Genomic DNA, 25,940 nt, shown 5'->3' with positions numbered 1-25,940 from the left:
GCAAGTGTTAAATACATAATCACATAAAGCATCACTTATTTTCTGAATTAAAATGTTAGAGAGTTTTCAGAATAACCATGTCAGAATGAAATTCATTTTCAAGTGCAATTAGGCTCCATGTTATTTGTACTAATTTAAGTAGTGTGTAAAGTATGTTTTGAACAGGACGAAGGCATTTATCATTTAAATGGGGGCCGGTCTGCATTGCCACAGAATAAAACGTGGGTAGAATAGAAACAGTAGATTCTTGATTGTAGAAGTAAAGAACTATGTGCAGATAGTGCTTGCAGGAAAACATTTTACTAGAAAGAATCATATGTGGAGCATGTTTTCATGGTAACAAGAGAGAAACAGTGGCAGTATAACATGGTGGTTGCAATATTTTTCTAGAGCTGCTGTAACAAATTACTACAAGCTGGGTGGCTTAGTTCTCTCACAGTTCTAGAAACTGGAAGTCTAAAATCTGACAGGGCCCTGCTCTCTCTGGGGGTTTCGAGGGGGAGAAATCATTCTGTTCCTATACCAGCTCCTGCTGGTTTCAGTCTTCCCCTAACCTGTGGCCACAGCACTCCGGACTCTCCCCCCATCTTCATGTAGCCTTCTCTGTGCATCTCTCTCCTCTTGTGAGGACACTTGTCATTGGTCCAGGTAGCTCAAGATGATCCCATCATCCTAAGGTTCTTAATTTAACTATGCTCACAAAGAAGACCTTTTTTCCCAAATAAGGTAATATTAACAGATTCCAGAAGTTAGAACATGGACACACCATTTTGGGCTCCCCCCCCCCCCCCATTCAACACACGGCAGTGGCCAGGAAGGCAGGCTAAGGAGCCACATGTCTCAGCCTTCTCATCTGTAAAATGGAGATAATAGTCAAACCTCCTTTGCAAAAAAGTTTTTCTTCTTAAATAAAATTTGTTTTTCTCTTGACCTGGTTCATCCTGAAAAATGCTCTCATGGGAGTGTTTTTCATTTTTTGTTATGGTGCTTATAATTTATAGTCACCTTTCAGGTATATTTTGGGGACTTATCCTATTTTTTTATTATTACATGTATTATTATGTTTAATTTTATAATTATGCTTTCAAACCAGGGCTTCCTGCTATCAGTTAGTGTGTAAGTAGAAACTGCAAACTAAATTTAATAAGAAAATAAGTTAGTTAAGTTAAAACGTATTGTAGAAAATAGTTCAAATATAGTTTTCTTATATTTCACTATTTTGGATCATCCACTATACTAATTTTCTCTAACTATTCAAATAATGGAGGATTGCCTATATTCCATCCCAGATAAGAGAGCTATTTAGTAATATTTGAAATTTAGGAAAAAAATAAAATAAAATTTAGTTTAAAAAGATCTAGTGGGATGTGTAAATTGTATGGTTTTTAACCTTTCCCCTTTGAGGCCTCATATGCTCATTAACTACATTATAGAACAATGAGCTTTGAGTTTCTAGTTAGGCTAGGCTTGCTGTTAATAAATATGTGTAACACAAGCTATTTGAAGTGGTATATAATTTATATGGATTCAACGAAACTTATCTCAGACTATAGAGATTTCACTGATAAACAATTTGGATAGCCATAAACATATACGGGTTAGAAGGAGTAGCTTAAAAATATGAGCAAGAACTAGAGAGAAATCCACAATTACTGGGCCAGGAGATTCAGTTGTTTCTGGATGGCTTTTTTGATAAATACAATGAAGATCTCTGTTTGGAAGCGAAAACAGGCATTGCATACACATGCTTTTGATGTGTAGTTATCACTCACACCCACCTATAACATTATCAAAGCCGAAGGGGGGTCAGTGTGACTTCGAAGGTCCAATTTTGCTTCTAGAAGACACCCAGGAGATCTGCTGATGTGGGGTGACAGTCACCCCACTCACATCTTATAATACTTTGTGCTCACGAGATGAGTCCTTAACATTAAAAACTTGACATGTTTGCTATTGATTTTTTTTCTCTCTGGACTATTGATTTGTCACTAGGTCCTTCACAGAAATTCTTAGTATCTGCGGAAATGAAATAAAAATTCTTTATTTAGCCAGATTCCTTGAGATTAAAGATTCTGTTTCAAACCTAAGAACTCTAGGACAACTTTCTGTAGTGTACTTAATCCCTGTGGGATTGTGATAGAGATCAAATGAGTTTCTTCAAAGGAGCTTCTTCAACAATGCTATGCTTTTTTTCCCAAATAAGTCTGTTCATTGGAAATCAGAAAGTTTAACCTGGCAACTACAGAGAAAGCACTTGAAAGTTTGAGGGGAGATGAGACCTGATTCAAATTGTAGCTCTGCCAAATTGCCAACTGACCCAGGAATTGCCAATGTCTCTTATAAGACCTTGGGCGTTTTAGTTAGCCTTACTGACCTGCAGTTTACTCATCACTAGAATGAGAGTGGTAATACCTCTTTCATAGACTGTGTTTGTTTGTGTTAAACAGAATAATTTATATAAAATGCCAATGCCTGGTCTACACTATATGGCACAGAGTAACTTCTCCATGAATAGCAACTTAACTATTATTTATATAATAGTCAACAATGATATGTGATTATCTGGGAGGGTTAGTATAAACTTCATCACTTCTTTTAGAGATGCAAGATTTGCATTTTTTTCCCCTCATTTTTCCCACCTTTTAACCCTGATGAGTCATGTTGAGCATCGTGTTTCATGTGTCTGCTGGCCATCTGTAGGTCTCTTTGGAAAAATACCTATTCAGGTCCTCTCCCCATTCTTTAATTAGATTTTTTTTTTCGGTGTTGAATTGTAGAAGTTCTTTATATATTTTTGGATATTAACCCCTTATGAGATGTATCACTTACAAATATCCTCTCCCATTCATTATCTTCTCCCTTTTTGTTTTATTGATAGTTTCTTTCACTGTGCAAAAGCTTTTTATTTTGTTAGAGTCTCAATAGTTTAGTTTTGCTTTTGTTTCCCTTGCCAGAGGAGACATATCAAGGAAAATGTTTCTAAGACCAATAACAAAGAAATTACTACTTATATTTTCTTCTAGGAAATTTATGGTTTCAGGTCTCACATTTAAGTCTTTAATCCATTTTGAGTTAAGATTGATTGATTGATTGATTGATTGATTTTAGAGAGAGCTAGATCAAGAGAGTGAGCCTGTAGTTTTCTTCTTTTGTGGTGTCTTTGTCTAGTTTTTGCTTCTAAAATTTTGATAATAAACCAAGATTGGGATTCTGCTATGTTGCTAACTTCCATTCACTTTATAGTCATCTTTTAAGCTTTTGCTTTTGCTAAAATCTTGGTAGGCAAATAAAAGTTCTAGGCCCATTTTTGTTTCAGTCCCTAGGGAGAAAGAAAAAAAAATGTTAAAAGAAACAAGTGGTATTAAAAATTGCCTTTTGGAAGGCACATTTTGCTCATTTCTTACAAATACCTTAGACTTCCTTTTAGGAGCAGCAGAGTTCCCTAGGAAAAAATGAGCCCATACTCCAGTTCCCATTTTTAAAGTTACCATAAAAGTTTCCTATCATTTCAAATACACAGATGACACGGTCTTCCTATTCTGACTCCCTCATATCCCTAGGGATGACCATATTACTGAGTGGGCTCTAGGTGAATAATCAAGATGGGCACCCAAATTATCACTGGAATGATTAAGAAATATTTGCTATACTAGAATTCTAAAGCCTCTCCCCCATCATCCAATTTATACTCACAGTTTCTACTACTGAACAGCATTGTATTGCCACACCATTTCTGAATTAAGTTTTGCTGTCAATGTTTTAATAAATAAGAAAGCAACATTCATCTGATTCTAATATAATTTTGGAGGGCTTACTGTGTTCTTAAATGTGTTATTTTATAAGACAGCATGGGCCAGTCTCCTATGTAAATGCAACCCTGATATCATTGTAAAAGCTAATTGGAAAATATAGCTTGCTTTAAAACAATTTATCATATAAAGTCAGCATAAGCTTATTTTATTATTTTTTTCTAAATGGAGAATAATTATATACTGCTAACATATTTTATTCAAGATTTTATTTATGTCCCAAGAACTCTATTGTGTCACATTTGGGAATGAATAGAAACATTAGAGAATTAACGTTTTTTTTCATAATTATAATTTTTAAAATGTATATAGGTCAGCAGTCAAATAAATATAAGCTTTGCTATTACCGACTAAATATTCTAAAAGCCATTTTTGAGTTTTTCCCTGAGTTTTTCAACTCACTTGGAAGCAGCAGGCTTTTTTAGCCAAACCAATGCTGACTACTTGGCTGTTAAGATGGTGAATTATATGGCTGTTTCTGTTTCATCCTCAGTTAATCTAATCTACCCTGCTTTTTTGGCATTATACATAAAGTATTAAATGATAAGTAAAGTTCCATTTTATGAGCCAAAATGGCTCCATGTGTGGGTAAGATATAGTCAGATCACTCGTATTACTTGTATTTTACAAAGACGTAAAGCTAGAGAATCAGGTCACCACAGCTCAGCTCTCTGACAGCGCTCTATCTTTTTAGATAGATGTGTGCTTCTGACACACATCACTGATGGCGAATCAAGCACACACATTGTATCAAGCTCAGAGGAGTCATTTGTTTACTTTTCTCCTCAATAATTCATTGGTATTATGTGGATGTGACTAGAATTTAGATTTAATACTTCTGATTCCGTTCATTTGAAGATCCATATGTAAGGCATCATTTCATGATGTACAAAAATCAAAACAGCTGCAAAAATAATTTAACAATTGCAAGTTTCTTTTGTGACTTGTTAATCCTCTATCCCATGGGCCCTGGTAGGATGCCAAATATTAATGAGAATCAGGATTGCCTCGGTTACAAGTTGTGTGGAATTTTATATTCCCTTTCAGGGGTGGTTGTGTGGTTTTACATTATTCACACTCATCTTAATTCAAGCTGTGTTTATCCTTAATCCTTGCTGGTATTTCCTTGTTTTTCCATTTTAAGGGCGACCCCCTACTATCGGCATATAAGCGAGACACTCGATCTGTAGAGGTTTCATCTGTAGCAATTTTACTGACATTTTCCTCTTACATGAGAATTATTTCAAGATTGAACAGCACGCGTAAAATTTGCTGACCGAATGGGGAGCAAATCACATGAGCAGGGTTGGCATGAGCTCTTGTATAATCCATAGAAATTGAGAGTTAGGTAGTGATGGCTCTGCTCCCAATTTATGGATGGCTTTATTCCAAGCAGGCCACTGAATCATCCCCTGCATGTGATTCATTTATTTTTTTCGGCAAATATTTACTGACTGTATACACTAGGCATATAGCCGCAAACAAGAGATCCTTGGCCTTATGGAACTTTAATTATGTTGAAGGAAAATAAGCAATAACCAAATGAATGGGTAACAAATTTAAAAATTTTTAAATAAATAAATAGTAGCATATCAGACAGTGATATGTGCAATGGAAAAAATTCCAGCAAGGAATTGGACAGCATTGGGAAAGTGGGGGTGTGGTGGCAAGATATGCAATTTTAAGCAGAGTGTTGCTCAAGGAAACTTCCCTGAGATCTGTGAGGACATGAGAAACCAGGAGATGAGGGAGACCTGGACATCTGTTGGTGTTTCCAATTTATTTATGCCTTTAGCAAGGATTTATTGGCACCTACAATGTGCCAGGTGCATAGTCTGTTGCTGGGCATGTGGAAATGAATAAGATACAGTTCTGCCTTCAAGGAACTGAGCATAATGGGGGACCAGACGTGAAAATAATTAAATTGTTGTGCAATATGATCAGTTTACAAAGTGTGGGGGTAACAGAAAGACTGAAGAAGAACTCTTTTCCATCTGGCATTATTAGGGAAGGCTACTCCTGGGGAGGAAGTAACAGCTGAATTGGTTTTGGAGGAGAACTAGAAGTTTGCCATGTGGGCGAGGTTGAAAGAGGAAGGCGTTGCAGGTGGAGTAACAGCCTACATCTATCCTATGTTAGGGGAACTACAACTAGTTTAATTTTACTCGGGTATAAAATGGGGAGATTTTAAGCCTATGTTAGGGAATTCTAAGAAGTAAAATTAACAACACTTACTGACTAATTGCATATGAATGGTGAGGTTGAGGGTGAGGCAAAGGTTTTTGGGCTTGGGTAGTTAGTATTACCACCAAGAAGATCATGTATCTCAAAGGAGAAGGGGTGGCTGTAGTGGTGCATTGAGCTAATATTGACATAATGTCTTTATCTGAGAAGTACATGACAATACTTTCCCTTTCAGAGGAGTTAAGAACATTTTTTTCTTCTGTAAGAGATGATGTGATTTATACTTTTATCTAGTGGTTTGCTAGGGAACTGACTGCCTGAAAAATAAAAACCAAACCAAACCGAAACAAATCAATCATTTGTAGTATTTGCTGATTTCTGTGTTATAACACTCTTACTCTTACAATCTACTCCCACAGCACTGTGTTTTATCCCTTGACAAGTAATTGTTGAGCTCTCACTAGATCCAGAACACACAGCAATATGCTGGTTATTTCTCATTTACTTTTCCATATCCACTTCCCACCATCCCCCACCACCCTCTTCTCCACGGGGCGGGGGCGGGGGCGGGGGGGGGGGTTCTCAATAATGGCTACTTTCTACCTTCCTGTGGGGCTCAGCCAATGGGAGCCACCAACATGACGTCAGAGTATGGGAAGAGAGGTTATGTAGTCATCCCCTACTTCTTTCTTTCCCAGATTGCATGGGTTGCTGCATCCCACCAGGAGAGGCTGTGGCTCCTACCAGCCTTCTCCATATGGCTTTCTCTAAATTCCAATAACTGCTCCTTAAGATTGAGATGCTAACAGAACTTGTCCCAGAATACTGCACTACTCCTTGTTGGTTTTGCTAAACCCGGCCAGTACGTTTGCTAAGTGGCCTTTTCATTAAACGCTCTGCAGTGATCCTACTTCAGCAGGTCATTTCTTTCCTGATGGAACCGTGGCTATTACAAATGAAAAATCAGACAGATATAGTCCTTGTTTTTAAAGAGCTTCAGGCCAGTGTGACCAAAAATACCCTAACATATCCTATTATTTCTCTTCTGATGCGGGACAATGACATACAAATATTCTCTTGTACGCTTTTCTATCTTCATGTCTGGTGAAGCTGGGAACCAGGAAATGCCTTTCTTACTGTCATACCCCATCCAAACCACATCTCTTATGAGGTCTCTTGAGGCCAACAGAATGTGCTGGCATAGGAAATTGATGCTGCTGATCCATCAAAGAGAAAACAAGGCGTCTCTTATTTTTGTGTTTTCCAGCAGTGGTGATGAAATCATGCTCTTGTGTCAGTTGTGGACTTATTCCTGTGTTACCTGTGGCTCATGTTTATGAAAAGAGGCCAGCTAGGTGATGCATTTTGGAGCCCTGGGCTGGAGTCATGATATCCAACTATGAGATCTCCTTTTTAGGCTTCGGTTTCCCCAGGAGGAAATAGGAGTCAGTTATCTTGCAAGACCTTTCCAGCATTAACATTCTTTTCATGACTAAGGTCTGCAGCTCTGGGAGCTGCCTGTGACTATGACTTTGTGAGCATTGTCTACGAATAGCTCAGCCTAACAAAGAAAATTTCGGAATATGTTTTTTTAAAAATTATTATATGAGTCTCATCAATGACCACATCTAATTCAGTTGCATGTGTCTGACCCAGTAATATATCAAAGAAAAATATATTAGTTACCCACTAGTGTGTGACAAATTACCACGAATTTAGCAGCTTACAACAATGCACATCTAGCTCTATTTGTGCCTAGCAGAGCCATGGCTCATGGTCCCAAGAAGCATCTGAAGCATGTAGCAGTTCCAAAGCATTGGATCCTGGATAAACTGACGGGGTGTGCTTGCTCCTTGTCGTCTCCTGGTCTCCTTGAACTGAAAGAATGTCTTCCTCTCATCATTTTCTTAAGGAACAGACCTAAGTATGCCCTAATAGGAAATGAAGTAAAGAAGATCCATATACGGCATTTTATTAAGATTGATGGCAAGGTCCAAACCTACCCAGCAGAGTAGGTTATATCAGCATTGGTGAAACTGGGGAGAATTCCCATCTGATCTGTGACACTCAGGGTTCCTTTGCTGTTCATTGGACTACACCCAAGGGGGCCAAGTATAGGTTGTGCAAAGTGAGCAAGATCTTGGGGAAGGAGGGATTCCTCATCTGGTGACCCGTGATGCTCATGTCATCTCCTATCCTGATCCCCTCATCAAAGTGAATGACACCATTCAGACCGATTTGGAGACTGCAAAAGTTACTGGTTTCATCAAATTTGACACTGGTTAATCTGTGTATGATGACCAAAGGGGCTAACCTGGGAAAACTGATGTGATTACCAACAGAGAGACACCCTGGTTCTTTTGATGTAGTTCACATGAAAGATGCCAATGGTAATAGCCTTGCCACCTGGCTCTCTGACATGTTTGTTGTTGGCAAAGGCAACAAACCATGGATTTCTCTTCCCTGTGGAGAGAATATCTGCCTCACCATTGCAGAAGAGAGAGACAAGAGACTGGTGGCCAAACAGAGCAGTGGGTAAAGGGTCTCTAGATGACATGATTGGAAGTCTTTATACTTAATTAAAGATAATGCAGCATGATTAAAATAAATAAATAGATAAATAAAGCAAACAGTACACATCTATTATCCCATAGTTTCTGAGGATCTGCAATCCGGGAATGACTTATGTGGGTCCTCTGCTTTAGGGTCTGTCATATGGCTACAATCAAGATATAAGCCAGGACTGGGGTCTTATCTGAATCATATTGGAGGAATTTTAGGTCCTCAGGAGTTGTTGGACCGAGGGTCTGTTTCTAGCTGACTATTGACCAGACACTACTCTTAAGCCATGTGAGCTCTGCAATATGGCAACTTGCTTCATCAAATCCAGTAAGGGAAAGAGTCTACTAGCAATAGAGAAGTCATAATCTTATGTATCCTAATGATGGAAATGACATCCCATCATTTTGTATTGGTTGCAAGCAAGTTACGCTGACCAACACTCAAGGGGAGGAAGGGGCTTACACAGGGCATGAATATCAGGAGGTGGGTATCATTGGGACCATCTTAGAGTCTGCCGGCCACAGAGACTTTTTTTTAATGGTAAAAGAATTTTAAATCCCAAGCTCTTCTAATATATTCAAAAATGAGTTTATTTGCCAAAAATAAAAAGTGACAACTAAATGCGATGTGAGATCCTGAATGGAGATCCTGGGTATATTTGGATAGAGTTCTTTGTTAAGGTATTGTACCAATATTAATGTTCTAGTTCTGATAATTATACTGTAGTTACATAAGATGTTTGCCTTGGGGGAGTCTAGATGGAGGATATATGGAAACTTTCTGTAATGTTTTTATAACTTGTCTCTAAGTAAAAAGGTAGGTCAAAGTAAAAAATTAGAAAGAGTGATTTGTAAATTTAAAAATCCATAGCTGTATAAGCCTCCTTTGTGGCCACAGCTTGTTCAGTAATTAACATTATATCTTTATTGGAACTTTTTTTTTGCAGAAAACATATATAAATTTGGGGAGAAATAGGAAGATGTTGGTCAAAGGGCACAGTAAAGAAAACAAAAACCTGTAATTTTTTTGTAAACAAAGCAAACAATTTTGGTAGATAAATTTGCTAAAGATTATGTACATATATATAGTGGAATATTACTCAGCTATAAAAAGAGTGAAATCTTGCCATTTGCAGTGATGTGGATGGAACTAGAGTGTGAACTAGAGTGGAACTAGAGTGTTTTATGCTAATCAAAATAAGTCCATCAGAGAAAGACAAATACAATATGATTTCTTTCGCTCATATGTGGAATTTAAGAAATGAAACAGAGGAACATAGGGAAAGGGAAGGAAAAATAAAATAAGATACAGAGAAGGAGACAAATCATGAGAGACTCTTAACTGTAGGAAACAAACTGAGGGTTGCTGGAGGGAAGGTGGGTAGGGGGAAGGGGTAATTGAGTAGGGGCCATTAAGAAGGGCACGTTGATGTGATGAGCACTGGGTGTTCGGTGCAAATGACGAATCACGAAATTCTACCCCTGAAACTAATAATACACTCTATGTTAACTAAATTGAATTTAAATTTAAAATTTTTTAAAAAAATTATATAGGTAAAATCTACCACTTTTTTTTGTTAATTATTTTAGAATGTCCTTCCCAGTGAAAATACCATAGAAGCCTCACTTTCACTATATAGTAGTATTATTTATATATTTATTTATATGTATTTGTTTCAACAAATAATTTACAGAGATGATGTAACAGTTTTCTGCTTGAACTTTAGTTGAAACGCGTTAGGGATTTCTGCACACCACCAAATGCACTTCACACATCAATTTAAAATAATCACCAGTTCTAAAATAAGATTCTGATAGCCAAATTCAACTCTCTCCCTGTACGGAGCACTGTTTTCAGATGTCAGTCAGCTTGCTGCTTGGATATAGACACTCACGTTCCAAAATAGCATGGTCTGTCTCACCACACTGCTCCATGTGATGAAAAGCCAAATACTTCAACCCCTCATTGGCAGTTGGATTTCATGCGAAGCAAGAACAAATGGCTCCTCGTTTTGCTCACTGTTTGAAAGGGCTGCTTGTTATAAATACTCTATCACTATTTCACATGTCCTGGTCCAGCAATTTGAAGCTTATGGGTCTCGGATGGTTACACCTCTTAAGAGAGCTATTTGGAAACACTCTGGACATTTTTCTTACGCCCTATTTTTAGAATGGAAGGCCTAATGGTGTTTTAATGTCTCTATATATTCTCAGAACAAATCTCAAGAAAAAAATGCCTGTTACCTTCTGAAATTTAGCAAAGCTGGTCGGATTATCACTGCTCCTCTGAGAAGTATTGTGTTAAAGAATGAGTTTTGATTTACAGAATGTTAGCGATAAAAATTGGACCACAGAAAGTCAGCTCCTTCAAACCTCTCCCTTTTCAAATGAGGAAAGTGTGAGTTTTAGTGGGAATGAACTATTGGCCCAAGATCACACAGTGTCCTCACGGGCATATGGAAGCTTTAGAATGGTGGTAGACTTAGGCTTTCCTGCAGAAGATGATCATGGTAAGAGTCAGCTAACAGTCCGTTTCTGAGATAAGATTCAGCTTTAGAACATGAAAATAGTCTGCTGGGCACTTGTGTAAAACTTTATTGCTCTTGTTATAGAAGATTCTGAGAAAAGATGTGGAGTCATCCAAAAATATATGGATTCAGAAGTGAGGAAAGGTCCAGAAACTTCTTTGGAGAATTGGGCTCTGTGTGTTAGACAGCTTCTCAGGGATCTTTCCCCCCACCCCCACTATGCTGGACGAATGTTTCCCCTATAAATGGCACCTGGCATTCCATCAATTAGACATTCCTTCGCTCCAGCAAACAATCTTATTCTAATGATGTAAAGCCTTGGGGAGGGCTAAGTGTCCATCTGTTATTATGAATTACTCTCTGTTATTTTCATCTTTCTTCTTCTTTGGCAGCCTAATTGGGTTCTGATCACTTGGGGAATGTAGTTTTGATTATAGGAAGGGAGGAAAATGTCTCCGAGCCAGTAATGCTCTGGAGGAGGTGGCCGTCTAAGTGGGGTGCTGCAGTGGGGGTGGCCAGGATGGTGTCAGAAACTGGGACCAAGGTCAGGGATTAGAAGGCAAAGGAAGAATGCTGAAGAGAAACCCAGCTTGCTGGTAGCTTTACTATGGGCTGTCTCACGCGTGGGAAAGAAGGAGAAATGACTTCACTCTTCCCTGATGTTCCTTAGCCCCTTTGGCAACTAAGGATTCATTGCAGGTTAACAAGTTTGTGGAATGAAGGGAGAACACAGCCCTGTGTATATGGTTGGTCCACTAGGGAAAGTGCATACAGGCATGCCTTGTTTAATTGCACTTTATTTATTGTGCTTCACAGGTGTTGCAGTTTTTACAGATTGGAGGTCTGTGGCCACCCTGTGTCAAGCAAGTCTATCAGTGCCATTTTTGCCAACAGCATTTACTCATGTCATATCTCTGTGTCACATTGGTGGTTCTTGCAGTATTTCAAACCTGTTCATCTGTATTATATTTGTTATGATAATCTGTCATCAGGGATGTTTGATATACTGTTGTTGTTTTGGAGTGCTATGAGCTGCAGTCATATAAGAGGGTGAACTTAATCAGTAAGGGCTGTGTGTTCCCCTGGCCATCAGCCTCCTTATCCTCAGTCCCCTCTATTCCCTGAGACACAAAAATACTAAAATTAGGCCAATTAATAACCCTATAAGGGCCTCTAAGTGTTCAGGTGAAAGGAAGAGGCACATGTTTCTCACCTTAAATCAAAACTAGAAATGATTAAGCTTAGTAAGGAAGGTGTGTCAAAAGCTAAGATAGGCCAAGAGCTAGGCCTCTTGTGCCAAACACTCAAAATTGTGAATGCAAAGGAAAAGATCTAAGGAAATTAAAAATGCTATTCCAGAGAGCACATGAATGATAATAAAGCAGAACAGCCTTGTTGTTGATATGGAGACAGTTTGAGTGGTCTGGATAGAAAATCAAACCAGCCACAACATCCCCCTAAGCCAAAGCCTAATCCTAAAGCCTAAAGCTAGGCCCTAATTCTCTTCAATTCTGTGAAGACTGAGAGGAAAACATGCAGAAGAAAAGTTTGAAGCTATCAGAGGTTTAAGAAAAGAAGCCATCTCTAAATGTAAAAATGCAAGGTGAAGCAGCCAGTGCTGATGTAGAAGCTGCAGCAAGTTACCCCAATGTAGCTAAGATAACGAATCAAGGTGGCTACACTGAACAACAGATTTTCGATGTAGATGAAACAGCCTCCTCTTGGAAGAAGACACCATCTAGGACTTTCAGAGCTAGAGAGAAGTCAAGGCCTGGCTTCAAAGCTTCAAAAGACAAGCTGACACTCCCGTTAGGGGCTAATACAGTTGTTGACTGTAAGTCTAAGCCAATGTTTAATATACCTTTCCAAAATCTCTAGGGCCCTTAAGAATTATGCCAAATCTCTTCTGCTTGTGCTCTATAAATGGAACAACAAAGCCTAGATAACATCTATTTACAATCATGATTTACTGAATATTTTAAGCCAGATCTACTGCTCAGGAAAAAAAAAAAAAAAGATTCCTTTCAAAATATTACTGCTCATTGACAATGCACCTGGTCACCCGAGAACTCTGATGGAGATGGACAATGAGATTAATGTTGTTTGCATGCCTGCTGATCCAGCATCCATTTTTCAGCCCATGGATCAAAGAGTAATTTTAACTTTTAAGTCGTATTGCTTAAGAAATACCTTTTGTAAGACAATAGTTGTCATAGGTAGTGATTCCTTTGATGGATCTGGGCAAAGTAAACTGAAAACTTTCTGGAGCCGATTAACCATTCAAATTCCTTGAAGAACATTTGTGATTCATGGGATGAGGTCAAAATATTAACATCACCAGGATTCTGAAAGAAGTTGATTCCAAACCTCATGGAGGACTTTGAGGGCTTCAAGACTTCAATGGAGAGAATAACTACAAGTGTGGTAGGAATAACATGAGAACTGGAATGAGAAGTGGAGCCTAAACCGCGATAATCTCATGATTAAACTTGAGCAGATCAGAGGTTGCTTCTCATGGATGAGCAAAGAATATGGTTTCTTGAGGATGGGATCTACTTGTGGTGCAGAGTCACCAAAGGGAGAGTCAATGGAAGCAGCAAACTTCATTGTTGTCTTATTTTAAGCAATTACCACAGCCACCCCGACCTTCAGCAACACCACCCCGAGCAGTCAGCAGCCACCAACATCTAGGCGAGACCCTCTACCAGCAAAAAAATTATAACTCACTGAAAGCTCAGATGATGATTAGCATTTTTTAGCAATAAAGTATGTCTTAAGGTATGTACATTGTTTTTTTAGACATGATGCTATTGCATATTTAATAAGCTGTAGCATATTATTAACACAACTTATATATGCAATGGGGAACCAAACAATTGATTTGATTTTCTTTATTGTGATATTCACGTTCTTGTGGTGGTCTGGAACCAAACCCGCAGTATCTCTGATAGGAAGTATCAAATTTTGAACTAACCTTGAGTTCTGCTTTGGAGACATACTCTGGATTCACATGAATGGAATGTTTAACTGAGTGGGTCCTGGGATCAATCTGGCTGAGTTTGAATCCTGGTTCTGACACTTACTACCTCAGCGATCTTGGACAAGTCTCTTACTTTTCCTGTGCTTCGATTTTTTTTTTTTTTTTTGTATATTTGGGATGATAGTAATGGTACTTATCACTTAGGGCTTTAATGAGAAATGAATGAGTTAATGCATGTGAAGCACTTAGAGCCTAGCAAAGTGTTGCAAAGCCATTGCATAAGAATCCTATGATCTGATTCCTCAACTGTGTCCTTCAATTTTATCTCAGAAAACGTAGTCTCTAACTTCTCCAGGATAAGATTTTTTTTGTTATTGAGAGAGAGAGAGAGAGAGAGAGAGAGAGAGATTGTGATAGGGTGGTGGGGGAAGGGGAGGGACAGAGAGAGAATCCTAAGAAGGCTTCATATCCAGCAAGCACCAAGCCCGACGTCGGGCTCAATCCTATGACCCTGAGATCATGACCTGGGCGAAAACCAAGAGTGGGTCACTTAACCGACAGAGCCACCCAGGTGCCCCTCTGGAATAAGACTTAAAAATGTCATTCAAGTGACACTTTCTTAGTCCTATAAATATCCATGTATTTCCTGATGGCAGTCAGGTGTCTTCTTCACACCAAGAAACTTGCCTGGACCAAGTCATAATTTTATATCCCAAACCTAATCTAAATGCAAAACCTCTCTTTCCACATCTTCATTAGCAAATTTAGCAGATAGATAATTATGTCAGGATTCCAAAAGACACTGAGTTTTGAGACAAATTCCTGGGAGGCCGGTCAACAACATTTGCATCTGAATGTAACTGTCGAGTACCCCCTTTCCATATCTGTGTATAGAAGGAGACCCCTCTGCAAAGCTTCTTTTACATACTCCATGGGTGCTGTGGTACCTGGTGGCTGGCGTATCTCATTATGTCCCTGCAATCTATAGAAGTAGGAGTGGGGAATTTTAATGTGCTTCTTTAATCAAGGGATTTTTTTTAAAGCCAAATTATTTGGTCCTTATATAAAAATAGACAAGAGAAGGGTAGGGCGAACACGAACCAAAAGTTCAGACACCTGGATTCTCCTCCCGCTTCTACCATTAAGAAGATGTGTGACCTTGAGTCCATTCCAGAACTTTCCTGGGCCTGTCTCAAGTGGAGGATTTGAACCAGGTATTGCTTGGGGTTTGTGGCAGATCCCTATGGTGTGATTGCACAACATCCTAGTGACCCTACACTCGGGAGGGGTGTGCTTTGCCTTGACCAACAAGTGTACTTTCTCTCCCAGTCCCCTGAAAACCGTTCAAGGTGGCTTTGCTGGATCACCAGCCAGGGTGGGAGATGATGGGTTCTGTGGCTGCAACGTGGGAAATGCCAGCTGGGACTGCAGGACAGCGAGTCCCTGCCTCGGGCCCTGGGACATTTGGTCCTGCACGGTTTGATATCATGGCAGGTGAATCAAGGCAGGCTCCGAGGGCATCATGACTCTACCTGTGAACAGCAGTTGTTCGCCTTTTTCTATTTTGCAGAGATAAAAGAGAAATCGAAGAAGATAAATAACTGCTTAAAAGCCAAAGATGCCTTATTACTGTAGATAAACAACTGAGTTGCCACTCGTCTATTTTTTTCCCGGGAGGCAGTGGAGGTTAAGGAGCAGCCTTCTACCTGCCTCTCGGAGATGCTGTTTTCTCAAAGGGATGATAAAGAAATGAGATTAACCTGTTTTGTGACCTACTTCTGCTTTTCCAATTTGGGGACCTTCATTTCTGTTAATTTACTCTGATATTAACTAGAGCTTTCTTTGGTGATAGGTTTACTAAAAAAATCATCTTGTAAAATACTTTTACAAGAGCTAGTAAGCTGATATGCTATGGAACTAGCTTATTCCCCCTGGAATCATGATAATAGGGCGGCTGACATCCTGGTTTTAGGACTTAATGTAGAAATTTAAGTTTTTGACCATAGTCAAAATTAAGATAAATTAAGATAACCTCAGTACAGATGGCCAACTTAACTTCATTGTTATATCAAGAAGTAGTCTGTAAAAACATTAATTTTCACCTTTTCTTTTTCTTCTAGCCATGGACTCCTGCCCTGTAGGTCCTTCTGTGAGGCCGCAAAAGAGGGCTGCGAATCAGTCCTGGGGATGGTGAACGCCTCCTGGCCGGATTTCCTCGCCTGCTCCCAGTTTAGAAACCAAACCGAAAGCAGCAATGCCAGCAGGATTTGCTTCTCACCTCAACAAGAAAAAGGAAAGCAATGTAGGTGCCTGTGTTTCATTTCATTTAAAAATTGTTTTTATGGAGGCGTCCCATTCATTCAAGGTTGTATACAAATAACGTACACTTCATAAGTCTTATGAAAGCGATCAGACCCATATAACCAGCACCCAGATCAAGAAATAGATCCCACAAAACTTACACATGAATGTTCATGGTGGTAATATTTACAGTAACCAAAAAGTGGAAAGAACCCAAGTGTTCTTCATCCAATGTATGGATTTTTTAAAATGGCATATTCACACAGTGGAATATTATGGCAGCAAAATGCATGAAGTACTTGTACATGGATGGAACTTGAAAATGTTATGTTATGTGGAAGAAGTAAATCAGAAAAGGTCCAGCATCCCAGAAAATCTCTCAAGCCCCCTTCCAGTCGTCTTATCATTCCAAAAGAAACCTCTCTTTCTAAGGGAAGCCGTCTCAGGCGACTTGTGTCATCTTAGGCTTGCCAACTTCTGAGCTCCACGTCGGTGGAAGGGGGCAGGATAGGCTCCTTTCGTATCCAGCTTCACTCACTCAGCATCATGTCTTCCTCTTGGGGTTCATTCTCAGGGTTGTACAGTATCCTAACACATGATTGTATCCCAAGGTATTTTTCTATTCAATTATTGCTGGACGTTTGGGTTGTTTCTGGCTATTATGAATAGTGACGCTTCTATTCTTGTGCATGTCTTTGATTGCACATGGTCAATATATTTATACAGCAAAAAGGTTTTTTTTGTTGTTGTTGTTGTTGTTGTTTTTAATGTGGTCGTACCAATTTATCCTCCTACCAGCTAGGTGGTGTAAAAGCTTCAGTTGCTCCAAACCCTCCCTAACCCTTGTTATTGTCAGTCCTTTTCATTTTAGCAATTCTGATGATAGTATTGTAGTCTTTTGTGGATTTAAGTTGGATTTCCCGGATGAGTTTGATTAATTTTTCAAAAAATTTTGGTGAAGCATTTGTACAAGTATTTTATTCATTCTTTGATTGGGTAGTTTGCCTTTTTGCTCTTGATTTGTAGTTCTTTATGTATTCTAGATAGGTCAATTTTGGGGGTACATGTATTGTGACGATATCCCATTCTGTGGCTTGCCTTTCTTATGGAATAGAAGGTCTTAAGTTTAATGGGCCCATCTTATCAGTCTTTTATTTTGTGATTCATTTTTGGTGTCTTGGTTAAGACATCTTTACACCAAAACATAGGAGTTTTTTTTCCTGTGTTTTCTTCTTGGACCTTTATTGTTTTAGCATTGACATTTACACCTACCATATTCTGGAATTAATTTTTGTGTGTGGTGAGAGCTATGGATTAACTTTTTTCTGTACATATATTTAATTGACCCACTGCCCTTTATTTATTTAGAGTACTATCTTCCCCCTCTGCACTATAATGTCCCTTTTGTTATCAATCAAGTGATTGATTATATATACATCTATTTCTAGACCCTCTATTTGGCATAGAATTAAGCCAATACCACTCTATCTGGATTACTATAGTTTTATAATAAGTCTTTATATTCAGTAGTGTAAATCCCTCAGCTTTCGGCTTCTTAAAGATTGTTTGCCTGTTCTGGTCCTTAGCATTTTATGTAAATTTTCAGATCACCCTGCAGTTTCCACCCCTGCTTTTTGTTTTGAATTGGGATTGGATTAAATCCATAGGTCAAATTAGGGAGAATTGCTTTACAACATTGAATCTTCCAACCCAACAAAATGATGTACTATGGTTATCTTTAATAAGGCGTTTTAATGAGTTATTTAATTTCTCTCAATAATGTTTGGTAATTTCAACTGGAAAGATCTTGCACATCTCCCTTAGATTTATTCGTGGATATCTGATATTTTTTATGTAATTTGTAAGTGGAATCTTTTAAAAAGTTTTTTTCTGTTTGTATACAACTAATCACATTAACTTTTACACCTCTCTGTAGATTCATTTGGGTTTTCTAAGTGCACAGCATGTCATCTACAAATGACAGTTTATTTTCTCCTTTCCAATCATTATACTTTCTGTTTCTTCTTTGTCATATACAAAGGTTTAACTATTTCACCTTTAATTATAATGTTTTCAGAAAGACTTTTACTGATACTCTGTGTCAGAGTAAGGAAGTCTTTTCTATTTCTGGTTTGCTAAGGTGTTTTTAAAATCATGAGTGGATTTTGAATTTTATCAAATGCATTTTCTATGTCTATTGAGATTATATGATTTTCTTCATATTATGTTAAAAAATATGTTTTAGTGATATATAATTCATATACCACAATATTCACTTTTAAAATGTATAATTAATTGGGGTTTTTTTTGTATACTTCTAGAGTTGTGCAACCATCATAGTCATCTAATTCCAAAACGTTTTGTGACCCTAAAAAGAAACCCTATACCCATTAGCAGTAATGCCTCCAGCCTCTGGAAACCATTAGTCTACATTCAGATTCTATAGATTTGCCTATTTTGGACATTTCATATAAATGGAATCATAGAATGAAACCTTTTGTGATTTGCTTTTTTCATTTAGTACACTATTTTCAAGGTTTATCCATGTTGTAGTATGTATCAGTACTTCATGCACTTTTATTGTCAATTACTATTCCTTTGTATGAATATGCTACTTTTAAAAATCCACACATTATTTGAGGAATAGTTAGGCGTTTCTATTTTTTGTTTATTATGAGTGATGCCACAATAAAATAAACATTCATGTGAAATTTTTATGTGAACATGTTTCAATTCCCTTGGGTATATATATACCTTGGAGTAGAATTGCTATGACTGGTAATAGCTATTTAACATTTTGAGGAAATGCCAGTCTCACCAGCAACATAAAAGTGTGCCAGTTTCCTCACCAAAACTTGTTATCCTTTTTGATTATAACCATCCTAGTGGGTAAGAAGTGGTATCTCATTGTGGTTTTGTTTTGCAATTTGATAATGACTAATTATGTAGATAATTCAACATTTCATGAACTTATTAGTCATTTGTATGTCTTTTTAGCAATACCAATTCAACTATTTGGCCTATTTTAAAATTAGGTAATTTGTCTTTTAATTGTTGAATTGTAGGAGTTCTTAATCCATCCTGGATACAAGCTCGTTATCAGATATATTATTTGCAAATATTTTCTTTTGTTCTGCAGGGTGTCTTTTCAAGTGATTTTCAAATGGATTTTCTTGGTTGTGTCCTTTGGAGCACAAAAGTTGTTTTGTTTTGTTTGTTTTTTTAACTTAGAGGGAGTTCAATTTATCTATCTTTTCTTTTTATCTTTTTGCTTTTAGTGTCATATCTAAAAAATCATAGTCTAATCCAAGGGCACTAATATTTACACCTGTTTTCTTCTAAGCGTTTTAAGATTTTATCTCTCATAGTAGGTCATCCATTAATTTTTTAGTTAATTTTCATATATGGTATGAGGTAGAGGTCTAACCTCATCCAGTTATCTCAGCACCCACTATTGAAGAGACTTCTTTCCCCATGGAACGGACTTGGTACCTTGTCAAAAATCAATTGGCCATAGATGTATGGGTTTATGTCTGAGCTCAATTCTATTCCATTGATTTATATGTTTATTTTTATGTGAATATACACTGTATGGATTATTATAGTTTTGCAGTAAGATGATTACTAGCAGCAAAGAAAGATATTTTAAAATGATAATAGAGTCAATCCATCAAGAAGCCATAATCTAACATCAGAGTCCAGAAATATTTTAGGCAAAAATGATAGAGGTGAGGGGGAAAATAGATAACCATCATATTCCCTTTCAATAGTGGATGGAACAATTAGGTAGAAGATCTATAAGGAGGAAGAATTGAAAAACAATATAAACCAATTTGATTTAGACAACTGTACAACACTCTAACAATAAATAGAATATATGTAAACATGTACATATCTCAAATTTTTCACTTTTTAACTTTCAACCAATTTGTGTCTCTGAATAGGAATTGAACATATAGTTGAATACTGTTTTTTATGCACTAAACAAATCATTGCCTTTTGATTGTAGTGTTTAATTTATTTATATTTAATGTAATTACTGATAAGATGGGACCTACATCTTTTATTTTGCTATTTGTTTTCTATATATCTTTTACAAAATCCCTCTATTTTCAATTACCTCCCTTTCTATTATGTTTTTTTAAATATACCATTTTAATTTTTGTTGCTTATTACTATATTTTTAAAGTTGTTTTTATTGGTTGTTCTGGGACTTACAACTAGCATCAAGTTTGTTCGGATTAATATCAACTTAATTTCAATAGTTTACAAAGCTTGTCTTTAGCTTTGTTCCCTGTCCCTTTCTTTGTGCCGTTATTGTCATACAAATTATATCTTTATACATTATAAACCCCTCAACATAGTTTTAAACTTACTGACGTGTAAAGTTGTCTATTAAATAGGATAGAATAAGAAAAGATTGACAAACAAAAATATTCATATTGCTTTTTATATTTACCTAAGAATTACTTCTATTAGTATTTTTTATATCTTCACGTGGATTTGAATTACTGTCGATTGTCTCTTCAGTTCATTATGAAAGACTCCTTTTAGTACTTCTCATGGGGAAGTTCTGATAGTGGCAAATTCTCTCAGCTTTTATTTATCTGGAAATGTCCTACTGTGGCCTTCATTTTGGAAGAGTAGTTTGGCTGCATATAGAATCCTTGGTTGACAGACCTTTATTTTCAGCACTCTAAATAGGTTGAATAATTTCACTTTCTTCTGGACTAGTGCTTCCTAATGAGAAATCAACTGCTAATGTTCTAAAGAATTTGTTTTGCCTCATGGGTTGTTTATCTCTTGGTGTTCTCAAGATTCTTTCTTGTCTCTGGTTTTTGATAGTTTGATTATGACATAGCTATGTATGGATCCTTTTGAGTTTGTTCAATTTGAGTTTATTGTTCTTCTTGAATGTATGGATCAAATTATTCATCAAATTTGAGATTTTTCAGGTATTATACATTCAAATACTCTTTCTGCCCCATTCTTTCTTCTCTCTCTCTCTCTCTCTCAATGAACAATACACTGTTTCCTTCTTTATAATTTTATTTAAGATCAACTAATTAGTGTATTATTAGTTTCAGAGGTAGAGTTGAGTGATTCATCAGTTGCATATAACATTCAGTGCTCATTACATCCCATGCCCTCCTTACATTACATCACCCCATCCTCCCAACCACAACCTCTCCAGAAACCCTCAGTTTGTTTCCTAGAGTTAAGAGTCTCTTATGGTTTGTCTCCCTCTCTAATTTTGTCTTTTTTTCATTTTTCCCTCTTTCTTTTCTCCTTGTGGAACTTCCACTGTGCATATTTTGCTACACTTGATGTTTCTTCCAAATCTTGAAGGACCTGTTATTTTTCAGGGTGCCTGAGTGTCTCAGTTAGTTGAGCATCTAACTTTTGATTTTGGCTTAGGTCATGATCTCACTCAGGGTCATGGGATTGAGCCCACATCAGGCTCTGCACTTAGCATGGAGTCTGCTTGTACCTCTCCTTCTGTTCCCCACCCTCACCACCCCCCAACTAAATAAATAAACAAAATCTTTGAGATAATTTTATAAAAGCATCTGTTATTTTTCTTGATTTTTTTTCTTTGTGTTCCTTAGACTGAATAATCTCAATTTACTTATTTTCAAGTTTATTGAACTTGATTCTTTCTTCTACTTGCTTAAATATTAAGCATGTCTGGTGAAATTTTCATTTTATTTGTTGCATTTTTCAACTGCTGAATTTCTATTTGGTTTACTTTTTTAAAAGAAAAAACTGATTTATATCTCTTATTAATATTCTCTATTTATTGGGACATTGTTACTATATTTTAGTTTTTTCAAAATGGGTTTCTTTAATTCTTTGAATGTATTTAAAATGCTGATATCTATTCTTTATCTAGTAGTTCCAATGCCTGAGCCTCATCAGGGGCAGTTTCTATTGACTGTTTTTTTCCCCTTACGCATAAATCATACATTCTTGTATCTTTGCTTGTCATATTTTTGTTGTTGTTGTTGAAAATTGGATATTTTATTCTATTTTATTTTATTTTTTATAGATTTTTTATTTATTCATGAGAGACACACAGAGGGAGGCAGAAACACAGGCAGAGGGACAAGCAGGCTCCTCACAGGGAGCCCAATTTGAGACTTGAACCCCAGGCCCAGATCAAGTCCTCAGCTAAAGCAGAGGCTCAACCACTGAAACACTCAGGCATCCTGAAAACTGGATATTTTAAATAATATAATGTACAACTCTATAAATCAAATTTTCCCTCTTCTCAGGATTTGTTGCTATTACCATTTGGTGTTGCTTTTATTGTTGCTATTTTTGTTTGTTTGTTTGTTTGTTTGTTTGTTTGTTTAATGATTTCCCTGAACTAAGTCTGTTTGTCAAGTATGTATTCTTTGTTATATCTGACCACTGAAAGTTTTGCTCAGACAGCAGCTCAGTGGTCAACTTGTGTTTGGACATATATTTCCTTAAATACCTTGAACGAATAAGTCTCCCACCCTTTTCAATGGGTTCTGTGTGTATGTTGTGATAGGGCTTAAACACTCTGGCAATTTACAGCTCTGCCTTAGCCTTCAATTCCTGTTCATGTAGAACCTCAACATAGAGTGAGGTGAGAGATTCAGGGGGATACTTCCAGATGTCTTTATTCTAAGTGTCAGCATTCTTTCTTTTTCTTTCTTTCTTTCTTTTTAATCACCCTAACTAGGGACTTAACATTGACATAAAAAACCTGCTTTGCTTAAGGGTTTATCCTTCAATAGAACTTGAGCATTCTGACTGTTAACTCTTGGGCCTGGTCCTCAGCTTTCTAGACTTTCCTACTATAGTATATAAGAGCCTCTTCATAACCCAGTAGAGAGACTTTTTGGCTTTAACACATGAGATACAATTACCTGTATCTTTGAGTTACTGTTTTCTAGGTCATTGATGCTTAACAGTAAGGCATCCAATCTATTGTCCTTATAGTTATTATTATTATTATTATTATTATTATTATTATTATTATTTATTATTACTTGCACTTCTCAAACCCCATTCAGTGCATTCCTTTCCATAGGTATATTATTCCAATTCATCTCTGATGAGGGTTTTAACAACTGAACTGCCCCATTGTGCCAGGGTATGTCTGCCCTATGTTCTAGGAATGATGGCACTTCCACAGCAGGAAATAATCCAGGTCAATAACCTCGTCTTACAACATACTGTCTTGGTGATCACTCCTGGGACTGTTACAAGTTGAGCTTTTCAGAAGTAGTCCCTGAGATGGAGTTTGTTATACGGGGTATTTATTAGGCATCAGTACTGTATAAAGGTGGGAGAGAAAACAGAATTGAGCAGAAAGAGAAATTGAAATTTCCTCAGGTCCATCTAAGCTTCTGCTAAATCCATGCAGAGCTCTGGAGTGTATATGGCCTGAGAAAGGTATTCCATGTTGGGCCAAAATAGCTGGTTCTTTATACCCCCATCTCAATTAGTCATCGATGTGATCCTTCCTGGGAAGGGTGTGCCTTTTAGCTCTCTGAAGTTGAAGCAAAATCTGAAGGAGCTAAAGGCTGTTGGCTGAGATTTAGGGTGCCAAATACTTTCTTGAGAAGGAGACACAAAGTGGAAACAGATCACCTTGATCCAACAGAGACTGAGCTAATTTTGCTGTTTTGTTAAGGCTCCATTTACCTCTGGTTTGCCTGGAGTCTAAGAGTATATTTCTCCAGTGGTCCCAAATGAGAAACCGAGGTGTTTACTGCATTCTCTTTCTCCTTGAGTGTCCAAAATTCTATATTTTTCTTCTCAGAACAATAAGATTGCTAGAATTTCCATTTTATTTTTGCAGAAGTGTTTTTGCTTGGCTCTTTAGCCTCTTGCTCTTTGTGGAAAATGCTTCAAGGGAAAATCCTTCCAAGTGGTTAGGCCTACTTGTCTGTGTCTCCTTTGTCACCACGTACTTGGGTCCTTAATACCCACTCCTTTGGCAGCACCCAAACTCTAACTTGTGTCTCTCTATTCCTGTGGGATTGTCAACAGTTTTGCTGGTTTCTCTGCCTCTTTGCAGTGGCCCCATATAGAGATTCTCAGTTTTTAGCACCCTGCCAAGAACTGGCAAGTTCAACAAAGGAAAAAAGCACCCACAGAATGTATACTCTTTGTTCTACCGTTATCTTCTCTCCAGGATCTTGACCATTCACATCTTAATTGTCCTGAGAACTATCAGATGCCTTTATACAGATGTTTCTTCTGTTTCATCTGGCTTTCCTAGTTTTATTTGATGAAGGCATCGACCTGCTGCAAGTTACGACATTTAAGCCAGGAGCGGAAGTTTTGTTTTATTTTTTTTAACACAGTGTTTAATAGAGGTCTTAACACAAGTTAAGATTCCATCCTAAAGACGGTATATCCTAGTAAACAGCTAGAAGGATGAGTGAGTGTATCTGAAAGAGAAGTCCCTCGCGTCTTTTCTTTTTTTTAGCTACCTTTGTCCCTGTTTTGATAAGAACACTTTATTAGTGGTCTTTATTAGAGATCACTTGTAAAACGTAGCCTGTTGGTACAAGACTTAAGAATCCATAGAGAAAATTTAAAAATCAAAACATTGTTTTTTAACACTGATGGCCAAAAAGTCTCAGTTCTTGAAAATCAAAATAAGGTTATCAGTATTATTTAATAGCACAAACTGAAATGCCACTTAATATAGGTTCTCCAGATATTGGAAAATTTTACAAATTTTCTGATCTTGGAAGTTTGAGGAAACATATCTGAACACATATGTGTAAAGAGACAAAAACTTCCCAAGAGGATCCGAGATCCTCTACTTGTCATAGTCTTCTTAACAGTTTTGGTTGTAATATTTTCTTCATGTAGAATTAGTTCTCTGAAAATAAATCTGATAAAAAGTGTTTGATGCAATATTTTCCTAGAATTGAAAATAATTGTTCTATCTCACTCTGGATGGATAAACAGGATGCTAGCAATCATAGATATGTTCCTAGTTCATGTTAGGGAGAGAGCTACTGCTAGCTATGATCTTTATATAAGGATAAGAATATAATTTCTAGCATATACACACAGTTACTGAAAATGTATTCATATACTAAGAATATGTATACCAACTAGAGAAGTATTTATCATATAATGCATAAACTCCTATATGATTAAGACTACATTATAAATATACCTGATAGAGTCTTTTTCTCATTTTTTCATTTATTTGGTAAATATCAACTGAGTACCTATGTTCTGACCATCATCCAAGGTAATCTGAGAAAATAAAGGTAATCACAATAATCATAATATTAGTATATACCCATCTAGTGTAGTAGTTCTCAACCAGGAGTCATTTTGTAGCCCCTACCTGGGAACATTTGGCAATTTCTATAGACATTTTGGTTATTACATCTCTATACGCAGAAGGAGTTGATACTAGCATCTAGCGGGTAGAGACCAGATATGCTGTGTAACATCCTACAATGCACAGAAAAGCTCCTCACAACAAAAGAGATATGCGGCTCAAGATATCAATAGTGCTGTGTTTAGGAAGCCCTAGTCTAAGGCTTTATGTTTTGCAAAATATTTTATA

At 37.2% G+C, this 25,940-nt stretch overlaps 1 protein-coding gene and 1 pseudogene across 3 annotated transcripts in view; both read left to right on the top strand.

The window, feature by feature from the left end:
- CORIN (corin, serine peptidase) overlaps positions 1-25,940 on the top strand; it is a 231,859-nt gene that overhangs the window by 72,608 nt on the left and 133,311 nt on the right. For all 3 annotated transcript variants that reach the window (XM_041723856.1, XM_041723858.1, XM_041723855.1), the window contains exon 5: positions 16,183-16,364. In XM_041723856.1, coding sequence (XP_041579790.1) covers positions 16,183-16,364 — 182 coding nt within the window. The remainder of the gene's footprint in view (positions 1-16,182; positions 16,365-25,940) is intronic.
- On the top strand, positions 7,760-8,532 carry LOC121472613 (annotated as a pseudogene).

The sequence above is a fragment of the Vulpes lagopus genome, chromosome 12 (assembly GCF_018345385.1).
Source record: "Vulpes lagopus strain Blue_001 chromosome 12, ASM1834538v1, whole genome shotgun sequence".
Classification (NCBI taxonomy): domain Eukaryota; kingdom Metazoa; phylum Chordata; class Mammalia; order Carnivora; family Canidae; genus Vulpes; species Vulpes lagopus.
This window is presented reverse-complemented; position numbering and strand designations above follow the sequence as displayed.